The sequence below is a fragment of the Pseudophryne corroboree genome, chromosome 5, assembly GCF_028390025.1.
Source record: "Pseudophryne corroboree isolate aPseCor3 chromosome 5, aPseCor3.hap2, whole genome shotgun sequence".
NCBI classification, from domain to species: domain Eukaryota; kingdom Metazoa; phylum Chordata; class Amphibia; order Anura; family Myobatrachidae; genus Pseudophryne; species Pseudophryne corroboree.
In genome coordinates this window covers 663,419,135-663,438,522 of record NC_086448.1, presented here as the reverse complement: position 1 = coordinate 663,438,522, position 19,388 = coordinate 663,419,135, and the positions used below count along the sequence as shown (strand labels likewise).

Below are 19,388 nucleotides of genomic sequence, written 5' to 3'. Positions count from 1 at the left end.
CCCGGATGCCCGGCAACCTTGCTATCATGAAACTCCGCCAAAACAGTAGCTCTCAAAAACTCAGGGACAAAAAGACGACCAGCAGGAGTATTTCCAGGAGCTTGATGTTGAAGCAGCTTTAACTGGGTAAATACATCCTGTGTGAGGCCTGCCCGAATGACTGAAGACGGAAGTATGGGAGTAACAGGACTATTGTCTTGAACTGGAAGAAAACTGCGTGACAGGGCATCTGCCTTAGTATTCTTGGAACCTGGCCTGAAGGTGATAATGAATTTGAAACGAGTAAAAAATAAAGCCCAACGAGCCTGCCGGGCATTCAGTCGTTTAGCAGATTCAATGTATTGAAGATTTTTGTGATCAGTCAAAACTGAAATGGTATGGGTCGCTCCTTCAAGCCAATGCCTCCACTCCTCGAAAGCCCATTTAATAGCCAGCAATTCCCGGTTACCAACATCGTAGTTGGATTCTGCAGATGAGAATTTCCTGGACATAAAGGCACAAGGATGTAATTCAAGGGAATCTGGATCCTTCTGAGAAAGGATAGCCCCAACTCCAACCTCCGAGGCATCAACCTCAACAATGAAAGGCAATTCTGGGTTGGGATGTCTAAGGACAGGGGCTGAGACAAAGGCTTGTTTCAAGGCCTGAAAAGATAACTCAGCTTCACATGACCAATTGGTAGGATCTGCTCCCTTCTTAGTAAGTGCCACAATGGGAGCAACTAGGTCAGAGAAAGAGTGAATAAATCTTCTATAGTAGTTCGCAAACCCTAAAAAGCGCTGAATTGCTTTTAAGTTGGTGGGTTGCGCCCAACTAAGGATGGCTTGGAGCTTCTTTGGTTCCATACGGAATCCCCGAGGGGAAATAATGTACCCTAAAAAGGATACCTCCGTGACATGAAATTCACACTTCTCCAGTTTGGCATATAGGTGATTTTCACGTAATTTCTTTAGCACCTGACGCACCTGGGTAACATGTTGTTCTACAGAGTCAGAATATATCAAAATATCGTCTAAGTAGACTACAACGAATCTTCCAAGAAATTCACGGAGCACATCATTAATGAGATCCTGGAAAACTGCCGGAGCGTTTGACAGGCCGAATGGCATAACCAGATACTCATAGTGGCCTGATTGAGTACTGAATGCCGTTTTCCACTCATCCCCTGACTTGATTCTGATGAGGTTATATGCTCCTCTAAGGTCAATCTTTGAAAAAATCACAGCCGAACGTAGCTGATCAAAGAGGACAGAGATCAGCGGCAGAGGGTAAGTATTCTTTACTGAGATTTTATTCAAAGCTCTAAAGTCAATGCAGGGTCTGAGTGAACCATCCTTCTTCTCTACGAAGAAGAAACCTGCACTTAAAGGGGATTTAGATGGCCTGATAAAACCTTTCCCAAGGCTTTCTTTCACATACTCATTCATGGCCACAGTTTCAGGACCAGACAATGCATATAACCTTCCTTTAGGCAACGTGGCACCAGGAATTAGCTCAATGGCACAATCGTAAGGCCTATGGGGAGGCAGAATATCCGCATTGCCCTTGGAAAACACGTCAACAAAATCCTGATATTCCTCAGGAATGGGTGCAGGAACGGCGGCAGCTACTCGGATAGGAAGCGTAATACATTCTTTATTACAGATGGTACCCCATTGTAAGATCTCCCCCGACTGCCAATCAATGATGGGATTATGAAAGGCCAGCCAAGGGTGACCCAGAACCACAGGAACTGCTGGACAATGAGTAAGGAAAAACTCAATCTTTTCAGAATGCAGGGCTCCCACCGAGAGTAAAACAGGAGGTGTACCTAGAGAAATAACCCCATTGGACAAGGGACTCCCATCTAAACCATGCATGGTGACACACCTACCCAAGGTTAACTGAGGAATACCTAAGGCCTTGGCCCATGTTAAATCCATAAAGTTCCCTGCAGCTCCACTGTCCACAAAAGCAGAGACCGAGGAACAGAGGCTGCCAAAGGAAACTTTAGCAGGAACTAACAGTGAGTTATTTGAGGAGATGAGCTGCAGACCAAAGTGAACCCCCTCACAATTCACTTGGTCAGGAAGTTTCCCGATTTGTTCGGACAACTACGGGCAAAATGTCCCTTACCTCCACAGTATAAACAAAGACCAGAATTTTGCCTCCTGGTTCTTTCTTCAGGAGACAGTTTGGAGAGACCTATCTGCATAGGCTCCTCCATGTCTACAGGAATGGAAAGCACACAAGGAGTAGACCCGACAGATGCCCCTTTTTCAGCCCTCCGCTCTCTGAGCCGACGATCTATCTTAATAGAGAGCTCCATGAGTTTATCGAGAGTCTCAGGAGCGGGATACTGAAGGAGACTGTCTTTTATAGATTCAGATAAGCCGAGGCGAAACTGACTGCGCAGAGCTGGGTCATTCCATCCACAGTCGTTCGACCAACGGCGAAACTCCATACAATAATTCTCTGCGGGATTCCTACCCTGTCTAAGAGCACGCAACTGACTCTCAGCGGACGCCTCTCTATCAGGGTCGTCATACAATAGCCCTAAAGATTTTAAAAAGGCGTCTACAGACGATAAGGCCGGATCGTCTGTCTTTAAACTAAAAGCCCAGGTCTGAGGATCCCCCTGAAGCAGAGAAATAATAATTCCAACCCGCTGAGCCTCCGTACCTGAGGAGACTGGTCTTAAACGAAAATAAAGTTTACAAGACTCTTTAAAATTAAAAAACTGTTTTCTATCCCCAGAAAAACGGTCAGGCAGATGCATTTTTGGTTCAGGGATGACCCTCGGGGAAGTCCGTAACAGATCTTCCTGTGACCTCACCCGGAGGGACAGATCCTGAACCATCTGAGTAAGTTCTTGAATCTGACTAACTAGAAGCTGGCCAGGATTTGGCCCAATACCGGCGGGATTCATGAGGCCGACAAAATCTCCCAACTGAATAAGTGAAAAAATTAACTCCTGTTAATTAAAATTTTTTCTTTTGTCTGGCCGGTGATAATGTTATGATTCCTGTACTCCAGACCGGAGGAGATCTTATGGCAGAGGTCTGAGTACAGGGAAAATAAGCTGGTTGTGGGAGCAGGAGAGCCTAGTAACCCCTGGCACCCTAACTCCGTTGTCTCGCCCGTGTTATCAGAAATCCCCTGCGAGACTATGGTTGCTTGAGCCCATGGCAGCCGCGTTCGAAGGGCGGATTATGTCTGCCCAACCCCGATGCCCCCGCAGGTCTTAAAGGGAGACAAGGGGAAGTCCGAGACAGGGTGATAACAAGGGGCCCTCTGAATAAGCAACCAGGCCAGGGGTTACAAGCTAACTAACTTAAACCAAAGGTATGTGCGGACTAGCCGCCAGGGAAAAGGACAACCAAAGATCCCCTGATCCGTTACTCCTATCCAGCACCGCTGGATACCAGAGTGGATCTGTGGGAGCGGAATCCTCCGCAAAAGCTCCAGAACACAAGTAAACTAAATAATAAACAGTAAGCGGACAAGCCGCAACACACGGCTGAGCCGCGACTCACGAACACCACAAGATGTTAAAGGTGCTCGGTCAGACTCCAGGAACAGATGACAAACTTCCGAGTACAGGATCTCTGAGGACAGGAACAACCGGATTGAGCAGGACTGGAAACTCTCTGTAGCAGACACAGGCAAACAGGAAGCTATCACCGGCGTCTGTAAGGAGTCCTGAGGGTGCCTTTATTCAGGAACCCTCCAATCAAAATCCAGACAGGGTAATCAACTGAAATGCCGTGCAGCTTGCATGCTGCACGGCCAGCACACCATGAGGTAATCAGGACAGACCCAGCAACGGGGAACGCGGCTGAACATGGCGTCCCCGTTGCTAAGGTCAGAGCGGCTCCGTGCGCCCGGCGTCTAGCGTTGCCAGGGAGCCGGCGGCTGTACGCGCACGGCGTCCCTGGTTGCTAGGCGCCGGGCCGCACCGACGAGCGGACCCCGGCGCCTAACAATGATCACTTAATATAAAGTTCAATAATTTCATAAAAACCTGCAGGTGTACTGGGACATTTTCTTTAACAATGTTGGTTGGTGGCTTCTGAGCGGAGAATGTCTCTGCAGAACAACAAGCCACTTCTATTTTCCTCAGAATATTAATAATGAATAGTACAATAATATCAGTTATTGATACTGTAGACACTAGTGCAATCAAATTTAAAAAATTATCCATCACTGATGCTGTCACTTTCAGTCCATCATAAGGACTGACAGTTGATAGTTTATGGTATGGGTATTTAAATCATCCAAATTAATAATGCTTGTTTATTAGTTAGACCTTCACCTTTAGGATAGTTGTATAATAAACAAGAATTCCATAGGTCACATTTAGAATTTTTTTATTTCTTTTTTTATTTCATTATTAACAGTTTCCTATATAGCGCAGCATATTCTGTTGCGCTTTACAATTGGAACAAAAGTAATACAATAAAACTGAGTAATAACAAACAGACATAGAGATAGAAGGACCCTGCTCATAAGCTTACAATCAATAAGGAAATAGGCATTGATAAACAAGGATAGGTGCTACCAGTTGCCTAATGGTCCACCAGATTACAAAGGTTCTTAATGGGCTGCATGATATGGTCACTCAGCAATGTTGGCCAAGGGTCAGGAGGGTGTGAAAGTGAAGAAAGACAAAATATGTGAGATTATGGGGGTAATTCAGCCCTGATTGCTGGGCAGTGATTTTTGCAGCCCTGCGATCGGATAGTAGTTGCCTTCAGGGGGAGTGTACTTTAGCTGTGTTAGTGTGCAAATGCATGTATAGCAGAGCTTCACAAACTGATTTTGTGCAATCTCTGCACATCCCAGGACTTACTTAGCTGCTGCGATCACTTCAGCTTGTCTGGTACCGGATTTGACGATAGACACCCTCCCATCCAACGCCTACAGTACATTTTTCCAGACACTCCTTGAAAACGGTCAGTTGCCACCTACAAACGCCCTCTTCCTGTCAATCTCCTTGTGATCACAGGCGCGTTCTGAATTTTCGCACCATCCCGTCGCTGACCGGCGATCCCCATTGCTGCGGTCCGTCGTGCCTGTGCATTGCGGTGCATACGCATGCGCCGTTCAGATCTGATAGCAGGCTGTGAGAAAACGCAGCCTAGCAATTAGGTCTGAATCAACTCTCATGTGTGGATTGTACAGAGGGGATGCAATTAGATAGGGAGGCATTGAAGGTTATGGGAGGTATACAATTAGTGCCATTTTTAGACTGAGAAAAGCAGAGGACCCAAGACAGAGCCTTGCAATACTCCAACTGATAGATGTAGCGAAGAGGAGGTGGATTCAAAGAAACACTGAAAGAGCGGTTAGATAGGTAGGTTGAGAACTTGAGCAAAATACAAATACTCTCCATGGATCTTTATAATAATAATAATAATAATAATAATAATAATAATTAAGTAGCATGCTCAGAAAAAAATTGACATAGCCCAATTACTGACTGATACTTAACCTGATTTTAATTTCTTGATTTGGAATGATTAATGATCTTAAAGAAAAAAAGGGGTTGAAAGTTTTCCAGCCATTTAATAGTACCACCCGATATTAAACAACATTATTAAATCCAGGGGATTATAAGCCTTCCTTCAAATTGGTTGGAGAAACTAATGTTTATCTGTGTCTTATATGTGGTTAGTTAGCATTCCTACTATTAATCACTTTTCCGATAGAATTTGTTAGTGGCATGGTTAAAGCAAAATTGGTATTTATTATTAAACTTTGCTAAATCAAGATGAAGACCAAGCATATTTTTTTATTTTTTTATTTATTGTTTTAAAATCTCTGGTTAGAATTAATATGGGACAGGGTGAATTCTCTGCTATCCACATAGTAATCCTAAGTAACCAGAATAGATAGCACAAAGTACTTAAGGAGTATAACATTGTATTATGTGTATTTTTGTGTCTTGTTTTTATTAAGTACTGTACTATCATGATTCTGGTACTGAATTATGACCATGTGATGTCTGGTAGCTAACAGGGATTTCCATTAGTAGTTAAGAAAGTCAATATACTCTTTCACAATTGCAATAGTTCAGCATTGAATGATCAGTTATTAAAGGCAATGTTCTTCAGCTATCTGATTAGTCTTTGTATTTAGCTCATGGTCTAAATTTTCCAGTATTTTTCTGCATGTCAAGACTGTAATACTGCTTTTCCATTGAAGTCCTGGATCCAACCCAAGATTTGGCACACAGTTCCAAATCACGTCAGACCCAAGACATACCTCTTTACTACTGCGGCGCCAATCTGGGTTATTTGCAGATTGGCGCTGTTCACACTGCACATGAGTGCATGATGGCGCTTGGAGATTACATTATCTCTTTGTGCTGGAATGTGGCTCTCCCCATGCTGGAAACGGGTCCTGGGTTGGACAACCCAGGTAAATGGTTTCCATTAGCTCACCTGGGACCTTCAGGGTAAAACCCTGCTATAGTAGGTGCCCAAGAAGGATTCCTGGATGACTAGACCTGAGTGGTCCTTACCCCTCCTGAAATTGGGCACTTCCCCTGGACAACATTTTTGTTCACTTTTAAAAAATAATTTTTTTTATGAGCATTTTATGTATATGTCTAGTTTTATTAAACACGTTTACCATATCATATTACACTGTTGATTGGATTTTTGGGATACAAAAGAAGCCATTATACAGTATGAGGAATACCGCTACTTCCAGTGTTAGTAAATGGTACGCACCTGTTAATTACAGTTCAAAGATACCTTGATGTGCTGTAAACACACCCTTATTTGTGTAAGTGAGGTGTGTTGATATTTCCTAAAACTTATTACACTTTAGAACAACATAACTGTGCATTTAAAGATAAAGATACCATTATGTGATTTTATCAAACAACTTACACTGTAAGTGAGGTATGCTACCTCAATTTTCACCACTTAACTGACAATTTTTTTACCCAAAAACTGCTCAGAAATTGTCAAAAGAAATTTTTTTATGAGGAAATTAGGTGAAGAACATTATTTTGACCTTATCCAAAATTATTTTAGTTTAAAAAAAAGGGGGGAAAATGCATAAAAAAAATATTTCTCAAACATCGGAACATCGGTCGGGAAGATCGGTAACATCAAAACATTGGTATCATCGTGACCATTGCAACGTTACTTTTAACACCTCAGGCAGCTGCCAGGTACACAGGGGGGGGGGCTAGAGGTAGCTTGGGGGGCCGTGGCAAACACAGGATTTCTAGACGGGGGGTTCCAAATACCAGTCCACAATCTCCCACTCTGCGGAACGTTGGAGCGGGTGTGGGAGTCTGGGGGAGCGGTAGAAGAACCTAGTAACGACCCTGGACATTAATGTAAACATTGGTCTGTTTTTACACTGGATACTGTATGGAATACAGTATTAATATTCAACACTATAGATGGTCTAACCCTACCACAGTAAATACACAAACATAATAGCACTTTCTAAATCACACATTCTCCCACCTCATGGTAAGGCTCCTGTCTCTTCTTCCTGGTAGCTACTCTCTGGTCCAGAGCACTGATTAAGGACTCAGATCCACACACAGCAAACTTGGTAGATGAAGCTGCTACCTTTGGGCATGTGCAGCAGCTCTGCTCTGTCTCTTAAACTGCATGATCTGGCGGCGGCTCTAGTAATCATATTATATACCATTGCTATTGTCATAATGTGAACCATTTGTCAAGAGGAGGGGGTTGCTTTATACTTTCCCAGTGGCTACCATTGTGTGTAGCCGCTGGGTGGGGGGTCCTGGTGTACTGACCTATAAGCAGTGATCGGCAGCACAACAAACACTGGGGGGAGGGTGCGGTGAGGCAGAGGGACCTTCCAGTCCCTTGGGAGCAGCAGCGGAGGGAAGTTTCCCTTCACTGCCATTGCTAACACTGTTTATCTGACTGGTCGCATCCTGTGCAACCAGGTCAGATAAAGCACTTGCTGGTATGGTCGCATCTGATGTGACCATGTCAGGCAAGGGGTTAAAGCAAGAAGAATTTATTACTCTCTGCGCACCTATTTATTATCAAGCAACATACAAAATATCCATCTGAAATTTCAAAATGACTACACTATATTATTTCCTCTCATTTTGTATCTTCTATGTATCCTTGAGAGTCAGAACAATTGATTGAAGATAATCCCTGGACAGAGGGCCCATCACTGATTCTTTTGGAGAAGTATATTCAGATATTAGGTCACATCTCTTTCCACGTCTTCAGAAATGGTAGCGCCATCTTCTTCACACTCCGCTCTCTTTTTGTCTGGGTGGAGCCATTTCCACTGATAAAAATACCAGGCTCATGTGGACTCATGTGCAATAATCTGGGATTTTTGAGTCAGTGGAAAAGGTGTATAACAGTTCTTCCTCAATAAAAAACAAAATTAATCAAATTCTTTATTTACACAGATGTACACCATTAACCATGTTTCTTTGCAAGATGGAACTGCATTAAGTAAAAAACAAGAAACAAGATATTTAAATACAGAAAAATAGTAAGTGCAAAAGCAGTGGCGTCACTTGGGTGGGTGTCACCCAGTGTGTCTACTCACCCGGCCACCCCCATTTCTATGCTTCTTGCGCACACCTTTGGCACCCTAGTGTATGTCATTTTGTGGGCATGTCTATGTGTTTCTGTATTTGTCATGCTGGGGGCTTGCCCAGTGCTCCATAAGCTGCTGGGCAGCCTCCAGCCTCTCCTTGGTCTCCGTGTTGCTCCGTGACACCATCCCAGGGAGTGACACAAAAATACAGAACAGCGCTAGGATTTTGCTGTCACCCCCTTGGATGGTGTCATCCTATGCGACCTAGTTACTTTCACATTAAGTGTAACATGGTAAAGAAAGTCACAAATAAGTGCTTCCCTGATATACAGGTAAGCAGCCTCTGTTTCACCTTGTTGTACACCATAAAAAACATACTGTAAATAGCAAATATAGCATAATTTATGTATAGTATGGCACTAATATGTATGCAAAATTAACAAAATATACAGTACTTCCCTTAGTAGGTTTTAGGGACACTTTTTCTTTGATTTTCCCCCCATAAGAGATTCTTGATGATTAGTCTTAAACCCCCAATGGGGTATTCGCCCTCCTTTTAAATGCTGGTAAGATGTATCTTAGTCGCTGTTAGCTCTTTCTGCTGCAAGTGCCAAGGCTTGTTCCTCTGCCAGTGTTGGTTTCCCAGTGGATTGCTGGCCCAGATCTATTACAAGAGGTTGTACCTACTGTAAGTTGCCAAAATATTTGTCCCATTCACCACAATATGTGGCTCAGTCCCAGGATGTCTTAGATGTCTTCCACTTAGTTCCTCTTGCTGCTTGCATCCAGATTTGTACTTCTGCTGGTAACAGTAGCCCAGCAGGTTGCTGGTCCAGATCCTTTACAAGGAGTGCTAATTAGTGGATACACACTGATTTTTACAGCTGAGGAGTATAGGTCACTGGGTACATCTAGAACAGACTGTACGGTTTGAACGGGGTAAGGTGAATGCAAACCAACACAACAGATGAAGTCTGGATCTAAAAACCAATGATCTGATGTGTGGTGGTTTGCTAGCCATATGCTAAACCACACTTTAGTAAATCTTCCGCTAAGGGTGGTATCCAATCAGCCGTGGTTAATTACCACAGGTAATTGTCCCACTGGGGCTATTCAATTAGCCTTGTAGAGCCATCTCGCGCTGGCTTATCAGGGATTTTGTTTCACCTCCTCAGGCAGGTTGTTAGCCGCGGCGGGTCTCGCCGGCGCCCGGCCATTGCTTGGCAATGGGGCCGGCACGTCATGTCCGCCGTGCCTCCTCCTGCTCCCCGCACAGCGCTTGGCAACGGAGGACGCTGTGCGCAGTGAGCCGCTGGGTCCTTGGCAACTGGGACACCAGAGGTGGATGGTGTTCCCCGCTGCCATGTAATTTGTATCCACCTGTCAGCTCTGGGTCGTGCAGCAGGGCAGCTGCACGACATCTCTAATTTAGGTTCTCTGCAGCTATTGGAGGGCTCCCTGTTATATTCTCCCTCAGTGCCTGACACAGACGCCGGTAATAGCTTCTGCTGAGCTGCTTCCTGCCTTGGCGTGTTCCTGTCCATAAGTCCTGTGGTATTGCCTGTTCCTGATCCAGTTATCCTGTGTCTTGGCATCCTCTGGTCTGTTGTCAGAATTCTACCTGCCCTCCAGTTCTGTGAACCTGTGTCTGCGGCTTTGGGGGTTCTTGTCCGTCCACCTGTATTCACACCGGTTTCGTGAGTAGCGGCTTTGCCGCGTCTTACGGCCTAGGCCATAGCTTCTTGTTATATTTCGCTTTGGATTTTGCAGAGGGTTCTGCGTGTGCTGTCGTCGCCGGTACACAACAGTATTGTGTCGACGTGTGGACAGCATTGCCTTTGTTGTAGTTTGTTCTGGCGGCTGTTCTGCGCATACTTCCTTTGAGTTCTGTAGCACCCCTAACTGTTTTTTTCCATCTTTAGTTAGAGGTTCCCCTTGTTACCGCCCCGTCTCAATTTATGCCTTGTCTCCAACTAAGACCGGGGGACATCGGAGTTGGGCAGACCTAATCCGCACTTCAAATATGGCTGCCGTGGGCCCAAGCAAACATAGTCTCGTAGGCGTAGACTGACCACGTAGGCGAGACAACGGAGTCAGGGCTGTGTAGGGGTTGCTGCTGGGCTATGTTTCCATTGCAGCATTACGTTCCTGAGCTCGGGGCTTGTTCACCCTGAGTACCAAGTACCGTGAACGTAACACAGGTGAAAACGAATCCCCCAAAACAGCCCAGTTTTCATCCGAAAATGGGGCTGTTTCTACTGAAAACACACAGGAGTCATTGAACCTGTGTGGTTTTGGGAAATAATGTATATTTTTACAGGCGACCAAACTGGATAGCCTGTAAAAAAAATATGGATGAAACATCTGGACAAATTGTGAAAAATGTCAGTTTTTCACACCCGATGTATTTTCACCTGTAATTGGACACCCTCCTAAGACTGTAAAAGCCCCAAAGAGACAAATTGAAATTGCATTCTTCCATTTGGTGTTTTAGAAAAATACTCCCCAGAATTGTAAAATGGGGCATCTTGTACTCCTGGAGATGTAGGGGTATCACTTATTTGAGATTCATAGTGAGTCTGTGTCAAAGGCGATCTCTATAAGTAATTGAAAAGTTAATATAACCCTTCGCACGTGTTTGTGGCTCACCAAGCTATTCACTCTGTTCAGCTTGTTACTTACTATCCTTTCAACTAGACTAGATGTTTGGATACAATATTATTCACTTCTCTGTCATGTGGAAGAGCTATCTTTCTACTTTATAAACACGTTTGTTTATCTATTACTTACGCTTCGGTGAGAACTGTCCTATCACATTGGCTAGATGTATTCCCAGGCCTTTTATAAAAAATAAAAAAAATGACAGCTAACTCATATGGGGAGATGTTCCTCAATATACTGTAGATTGCAGTGGTTCTCAAACTGTGTGCCGTGGCATCCTGGGGTGCCTCAAGACACTTGCAGGGGTGCCTTGGATTGGTGGTCCAGGTCCAATTCAAATTATTAATGGTCAATGTAATAGGCAAAACCAGTGCTGGTGGCTGCCAATCATAAAATATATGGAAACACAGAAGCAAATCTTGTCCCCCACCACATAACTGATCTTAAGGATGACATGTTAACACAATTTACTTCATTTAATATTTCTTTCTAACTTTCTCATGAAGAATCTTTTGGCCTAGGGGTGCCGTGAGGAAATTCTGATACTCTAGGGTGCTGTGATTCAAAAAGTTTGAGAACCACTGGCATAGATATCTATTCCCCCAGTGCTGCTGTGCTATTACATTTACAGACTCTACTAACTGTTTAAAATTTGGACATTGGAATGCATCTTTGATCCTCTGCATGTGAGATTAGCATGAGATTTTTGGAGACAAGTACAATTACTGTATATGTTACTAATCGCTTGTTGAAATATACCTAGCTTTTCCTGGAAAGGGCCATTTTAGAGGTGATTGAGCATCTTTTTATATTACTTATGGTAGTAGATTACTTTTATTATATTTTATACTTGATTCTTTCTGTATTAGTGAGAAAATGTATCTTTCGGTTAAGGTTCAGGATCATTCCCTGACTATTAGCTTGTTTATATACAAATTTTATTTTATGTTCCTTATGAAGGAGTGTAGACCTCTTTGCATAAAGTTTGATGCACCACTTGACTTGAAAAAAGACCCTTCAATATTCCAGTTTGTGCTCCCCAACTCCATGAAGAGTGATTGTTTTTTTCTCCTTTGCAGGTATATTACTATAGTAAATGTTCTTGTATTATTGTGATACTGTTTAACATAGCTGAGGATCACACATGGAGCCTAAGTTTATTCACCTGATATGTCCCTGAAGCAATTGATCTTCAGTTCTTTCACCCATTGTTATAATTGACCTCATCGTTTTTATACTGTACTCTGTGACATGTTACTTTTTTCCATATTGCAATTGTAATGCATCACTATGTTATTTTCTCTGTCTCTGTTGAACACATATTTTTTTCTGATAAATTTACTTTGCATGCCGATAAAAGTTTTCTAAAGAAAAATACTCCCAACATCTGCTATTGAAGGTCCAAGATCAATACATTCATGTAGTCTGATACAAGGTAGCTGCTTTATATCAGCTACTGTAGTGAATGCATAGTGAATGCAAGACCAATTTCATAAATAACTTTGGCTAAACATGTACAGTAGCATTGTGCAAAATGTAAAAATATATAACAGTGATTGTATTTTGAAATATGTTATACTGTAGGGACAAGAATGGCTAGATTTACAAAATAAGTGGCTTGTTTCCTTTATACAGCCTATATGTACTTTTCTAAGTGGATCTCAGCTGTGTTGTCTTAACTCTAAGTCCCTTGGGATGAAATAGACAGCAGATGGGATTAGGGCAGAGGGTTGATGCATATGACAGCAAACGGTTCCTTTAGACTGGGTAGAAGCTGTGAGCATTAGGAAGCGACTCTTCCCCCTGAGAACCAACTTGCCACTGAAGAAAGTTGAAAACAAGCCCTTTGAGAAAAACTATTAAAATAGTACAAAAAAAATTGCATTGTGCAGATGATGTGCTGCTGTGTGTTTATTTGGATGCTAATCAGTTTGGCATCTGGGATCTGGGCAGGAGTCTTACTACTCCCTTATGTGATTTAGTTCATTTATTGACAATCTTTGTAAAAAAATAAATGAAATATCATCTCTAATATATGTATAAAAAAACAAAGTATCAGCAGCACAAATATGCCAATAATATATGATGATAGACAATAGCAATATCATGAATAATGAACAATTATTAACAAAACTAGATTATGTTAATTATAGTTACTACAACAGTCCTAGTTTTAGCAATTATAATTTAGAGAACAAATAATTTAGCACAGATTAAAAGGAAAAAAGTTCTTTAAAATATGTTCTTCTGAAAATAAATCAGCAGATTGACAATTAAAGCAACTTTTCCTTAATTCTATTGCCTGGTAATTCCGAGTATGGGAAGATTAATCGATAGATTAGTAGATAGATAGATAGATAGATAGATAGATAGATAGATAGATAGATAGATAGATAGATAGATAGACATGATGATGATTATAATTTTGACTTTATCCTTCTCAATCAATTTTGTTTGTTTGTTGTTAAGTCAGGTGAGACATTAGGAGTCACTTAGGTCTCTATGATTTTCAGCATTATTAGAGCCAATGCAAATGAGCAATTAGTATCTAGTAGAGCGATTAACATTCCGTACACTTTGCATGATATCAGTAAGGCTTTACATAAGACCCCTGATTACATCACAGGAATCTCCTGTTACAAATGCAAAATGCATCAGATTTCATCACAACCCAGCTATATGGTGTGCGCAGCTTTGCATTGCAGGAATGGTAATCGTGTTTGGAAACATACTGTAACTGTTCTGTAACACACCAAATAAAGAACTCCAAGATATTTGAAATTAAATATTAATTTAAAAAAAAACTTATTTGCAGGGAAGACTTCTAAACAAAGAAACCACCAAATGTTTTGTCATACAGTGCAATCTACCTAAATTTAGCATTAGGGTTTGTCCAAAAGTCACACTTTTTACATTAGCACTAGCAGCACATTCTGGTTTGAGTGGTTAGCTGCTGTTAACCATGAGAAGTAATGATCCATAGGACACTGCACATTTTACAGTCAGTAGCTATGCATCAGTAGTGCTCATTTACTAGCATTAGGCCTCATTTACTAACCGTGTTTTAGTTGCCAAATTTGTGCACCTCTGTGACTTTGTGTGCATCTATCTTGACAATTATAGAACTCCAGATGCTCATGGTGCATTTGCATTTGTAACTGAACTGTCCTGTACAATGTAGTCTATAGAGTCCAGAGGTGTCAATATGAACCTTTTATCTAAAGAAAAGAATTATAGTCAACCTTATTCACTGATTCCATGCATTGTTTAACACCAGTCTCAGAACAAAGCAGTGTACATTTAAAACTGTTTCACCACACAAATATATGTTCACTGTAAACACAGTGGGCCGAACGTAATGCAGTGCGAGGTGGCTGGAGCTCCGAGACTCCGGTCGAACTTGTAAATTTTTTTAAAGCAGCAATCATTTACAGGTTGGTACATGATTGCTGTTTTAAAAAAACTAACGAGTTCGGACGGAATCTCGATGCTCCAGCCGCCTCACACTGCATTGCATCCGGCCCAGTCTACATTTTCAGATCTACATATGTGCAAAAATGACAATACCAAACCAGCCAATCAGAAGTTACATAACTTTCATCAGTGAAAACGCACTTGCTGAGCTTATTGCTGACTGCTTAGTGCAGTAACTAGATACCTGACATTTTTTACGGTACCAACTACTATTGTAAATAACTCTCCACACAGTACATCCACAGCTGTAGTAATTACTATATTGCTGTACAATGGACCATTCCTCAGTTATTTATTTTCTTATTGTATACAGTGACAATGACATTGAAACACATTCTCTAAAATAACAAAATAAAAATTCTGTGCACTAGAAAAATGTAAAACATATGTTTCTGTATTTGCTATGTAATTGATCTTTGTTATTTTTTACACTGTTGAACTTGACTATCTGCATATTAGAAATAAAATATTATTTTACTATAATCGAATGCTAAACATTCTACTATCCCTACTGATTACTTAGTAAATCTATTTTCTCTCTCATAGAGAATGAAAAACAGAATTATCTATTAAATCTGCACCTGAAACATAACCCTGCTGACCGTATTATCCTAACACATCATTTTACTTGAGAGGAAAATGGTAAGCTATTTTTTTCACTGCTTCAAAATGATACTGTCCTTTTGTATATATGAATGTGGGTGATAGTGTGTACTTGTACGCAAATTATGTTTACAAAACATGAAATGATTTCTTTAGAACTTATACCTTGTATCTTAGTGCTACAATTTTTCCAACTCTTTGCTAATGTTTAGCTAGCGACTGACTCGCTTGTGTCTCTGCCCTCTAATGCCTTCGTGATACACTCTAATAGAAATAATTGGCACACATTTGTTACCTGGGGGAATAATAGAATTATTTGCAGAAGTCATTTGGCAAAAGAACATAAACATATGGTTTTGTTTTACATTCAGCTCTGCCAGTTGTGCAAAGTTGTTTGGAAGCTGTAGAGTGTATATGGCTGTGGAACCAATGTCCACATATAAGCGATCTACGTGCTAACTATCCACTCTCTACACTTTGTAAATACAGAGTTGAAACTTATTTGTCAGAATCCCTTTGAAGTAAAGGTTTAATTTCCTCAACAGATGGAACCTATTTGTAGTGCTACAACCACAAACTCACTTACTAAGATTGGTTCAAATAATGCCATAGAATTCATCAGTGTATTTAATAAATATACATAAAAGAGCAACCTTTTTATAAGTATTACATGTTATCCTGTGACTTGCTATCTAAGCCATTTAAATAAATAACAGTTATATTGGCATATCGTGCAAAGTGTACAGTATGAACATATGAATCGGATTTTGACTCCTTGGCTTGCATTCGTTTATTAAAAGGATTTGTAGCTGCCTTAGAATAGGCTATGCAGATGAGGTCAGAACTTCCGGAATGTGCCTTTGAGCCCTTTTCCTACAGCAGTCACAATTGCCTTAAGAGTATGCAATCAAGAGTGTAACACTGTAAACTGTGAAATACTCCATTAAGTATAAGACATCATTACATATTGTATAGGATATAGCAGTGTCTCATTCACACAAATATGAATAACAACCTCCTTAATTGCTTTCCTGGTCTGAATTGTTTAATTAATCACATTGCTAACCCTGCACAGTTAGCAAAGGCTTAAAGTACTGTACCTGCTGGGCCCTATACTACAAGTAATATGATACTGTGCTCTTCAATGCATCCCGGGCTATTGGGCATGGCTAATCTACCTGTCTAATTGACATATGCCTGTGTATGTGAATATACAGTATATATAATATATATGTATATATATATATATATATATATATATAGATAGATAGATAGATAGATAGATAGATAGATAGATAGATAGTACATGGAGAAAGCTGCACTCTCAATATCCATGCATAGTTAACAGCTGGGGTACATTGTTATCCAGAGATCAATGTGATTAAAGCACAGCCTCCTTAATATTCAGTATTCTATTGGGAAGTACTCACCAGACTTGCGTGTAGAAAGAAATGCTTTTATTAGTAACTCACATAACCAAATGCAGAGGTCGACGTTTCGGTCCTGGCATGGACCTTTTTCAAGACCAAGTCAGGCAGCCACTGTCTGTGATCCCAGTCAGTGTCTGTGATCTATCATCACCACCAGTGCCATTGCCATGTGGTGTCCCACAAGGTTCTATGCTATCCCCCATGCTTTTTGCAGTATACAGTACATGCTCCCGCTGGGTTAAATAATCAGGCGCCATGGGCTAGTCTACCACTGCTATGCAGATGATACACAACTGTACTTTTCCTTTGCTCAGGTCACTGATAACCCAATAGCAACCCTAAATGGCTGTCTAGCTGAGCTCCAGGAGTGGATGAGTGCCAGTTGGCTGCGACTGAACCCGGATAAAACAGAGGTCCCTATGATAGGACCGCAGCATAAAAGAACAAGACTGCAGCATAGCCAACCAACTGGACTTACACTCGGGGACTCAGAATTACAAACCACTGATCATGTGCAGAATCTTGGCATAGTCCTGGATGGTGGCTTGACACTTAAACATCAGATATCAGCCACTATCAAATCCTCATTCTTTTGCCTGAGGAACATAGCCAGAATCAAGCACTTAATTCCCTAAGATGATCTGCCAAAAGTCATCCATGCATTTGTATCATCTCGATTAGACTACTGTAATTCCCTCTACCTTGGTCTCCCAGCAAAAGAATTGCACTGCTTACAGCTGGTGCAAAACACAGCTGCCACGCTGGTATCTGACCAGCCCCATTATAGTCACATAACACCCATACTCTACTCCCTTCACTGGCTGCCTGTAAGATGGTGGATCATCTTCAAGATTGGCTTACTGAGTTTCAAAGCACTACATGACCAGGGCCCAAGGTACCTGAAGCAGCTTCTGACCCCATACTGCCCCACTCGATTACTGCGATCTGTAGATGAAGGACGTTTAGCAGTACCTAGAATCTCCCATAATTCATCTGGGGGTCAAGCTTTTAGTTATGCAGCTCCGACTCTATGGAATTCACTTCCCCGCAGAGTGCGAGAGGCCCCAACTATAGAATAATTCAAAAGTAGACTTTAGACTTTCCTGTTTACTCAGGCATTCCCATAATTGTCCCTTTAGTATCTCCATGCTACTGTATTTTATGAAAAGCTGTTCTGTACTTCATTATTTTCTGTACTATATTATGCTATCTGTTAAGCGCCTTGAGTCCTATTGGAGAAAGAGCGCTATATAAATAAAATTATTATTATTATTATTATTAGGTTATGTGAGTTACTAATAAAATCATTTCTTTCTACAAGCAAGTCGCTTGTACAACTGAAACATTGTTAATTCTTTATTGGAACTAACGTGCCTCATTTTGCTTACACCACGAATGCCGCATCTTTTTGCAGTTACATATATATATATATATATATATATATATATATATATATACCAACAATGACCGGCACACCTTACTTGAAAATAATGATTGCCCCGGTGCCATCCAATAGATTGTAAATACAAATTGCAAGATGATGGTGGCACTCGCAGGTCTTTGCAGTGAAAAGACTTAAATAGCAGCAGTCAAATGACTCTCAGCCAATCAAAGTTTCGTTTATTTGAATAAATTTCATCAGGGCATAGTAAAATTAGAACATCATCTTACCTTAAATAGCAGAAGAGAAAAAAGCCCCTCCACCGCGGCTGCATGACGTCATCATTCCGGGTCGGCGTGGATGCTGCGTACGGCAGCAGCAGCACTATTTGAGAATGGAGGGGGGCTGGACACCCTAATTTTAAACACAAGAGGTGCAACCTTACTGAGACTTGTACCGCCACACAGAAAGAAATGAAAATGCAGGTGCACACTCTAAGCACTAGGAATACTGGTAATCAAAAAAATTATATAAACTCTATAATTTAACATGGAGTAAAATTTAGGTTCTTAGCACAATTGTGGCCAAAAATGTGGGTTCATCTACTAAGTCATGGTGACCTCAACAGGAGGGGTCACTAATACCCCTATTAATAACATATTAAATAAATGTATCTTACTTATCAAGTGGCCATTCTAATATGTAGGCAGCAAATGAAAGGACCCATAATTAATTAAAAGCACATAAGGCAAGTGGGTAATATTTGAGCTTGCTGCAGCATAGGCAAAAACTAACATGGAGTAAACTTGAGGTTCTTAGCACAATTTTAACCAAAATTGTGAAACCATCTACCACATCACAGTGACCTTATCAGGTGTGTCCCTAACATCCCTAATACTGACATATTATATAGATTAATCCAGGTCTTACCTACCATAGTGCCCATTCCAATATGTAGACAGTAAATGCATGGACCCATACTATTTAAAAACACCTAAAAGCGATTGAGCAGGGTTATAGTCCATGTAGAAGGGTCTCCACCGACAAGTGCACATATGTAACATCTAAGAGCAGGTGTGTGAGATGTCAGTCCAGGTAGAAGGGTCTCCACCTTACAGTGCACATGCATAACGTCTAAGGGCAGTTGGGTAGTGTGCTAGTCCAGGTAGAAGGGTCTCTAACTTCAAGTGTACATACATACACAATTACAGAGTAAAAGGGGCTTGGACTACACATCCTAATTTCAAACATAAGAGGTGCTATCTTGCTGAGAGTTGTAGTGCAACACAGAAAAA

The 19,388-nt window shown here is 41.3% G+C and overlaps 1 protein-coding gene across 7 annotated transcripts in view; it reads left to right on the top strand.

Annotated features, from left to right (window-relative positions):
* The window catches only part of ST18 (ST18 C2H2C-type zinc finger transcription factor), a 340,135-nt gene that overhangs the window by 123,425 nt on the left and 197,322 nt on the right, over nucleotides 1-19,388 (top strand). For all 7 annotated transcript variants that reach the window (XR_010177857.1, XR_010177858.1, XM_063923709.1 and 4 more), the window contains exon 2: nucleotides 15,226-15,321. Coding sequence is in view for 5 of the 7 variants with exons in the window: in XM_063923709.1 (XP_063779779.1) it covers nucleotides 15,319-15,321 (3 nt within the window). In the remaining 2 variants the exon portion in view is untranslated. The remainder of the gene's footprint in view (nucleotides 1-15,225; nucleotides 15,322-19,388) is intronic.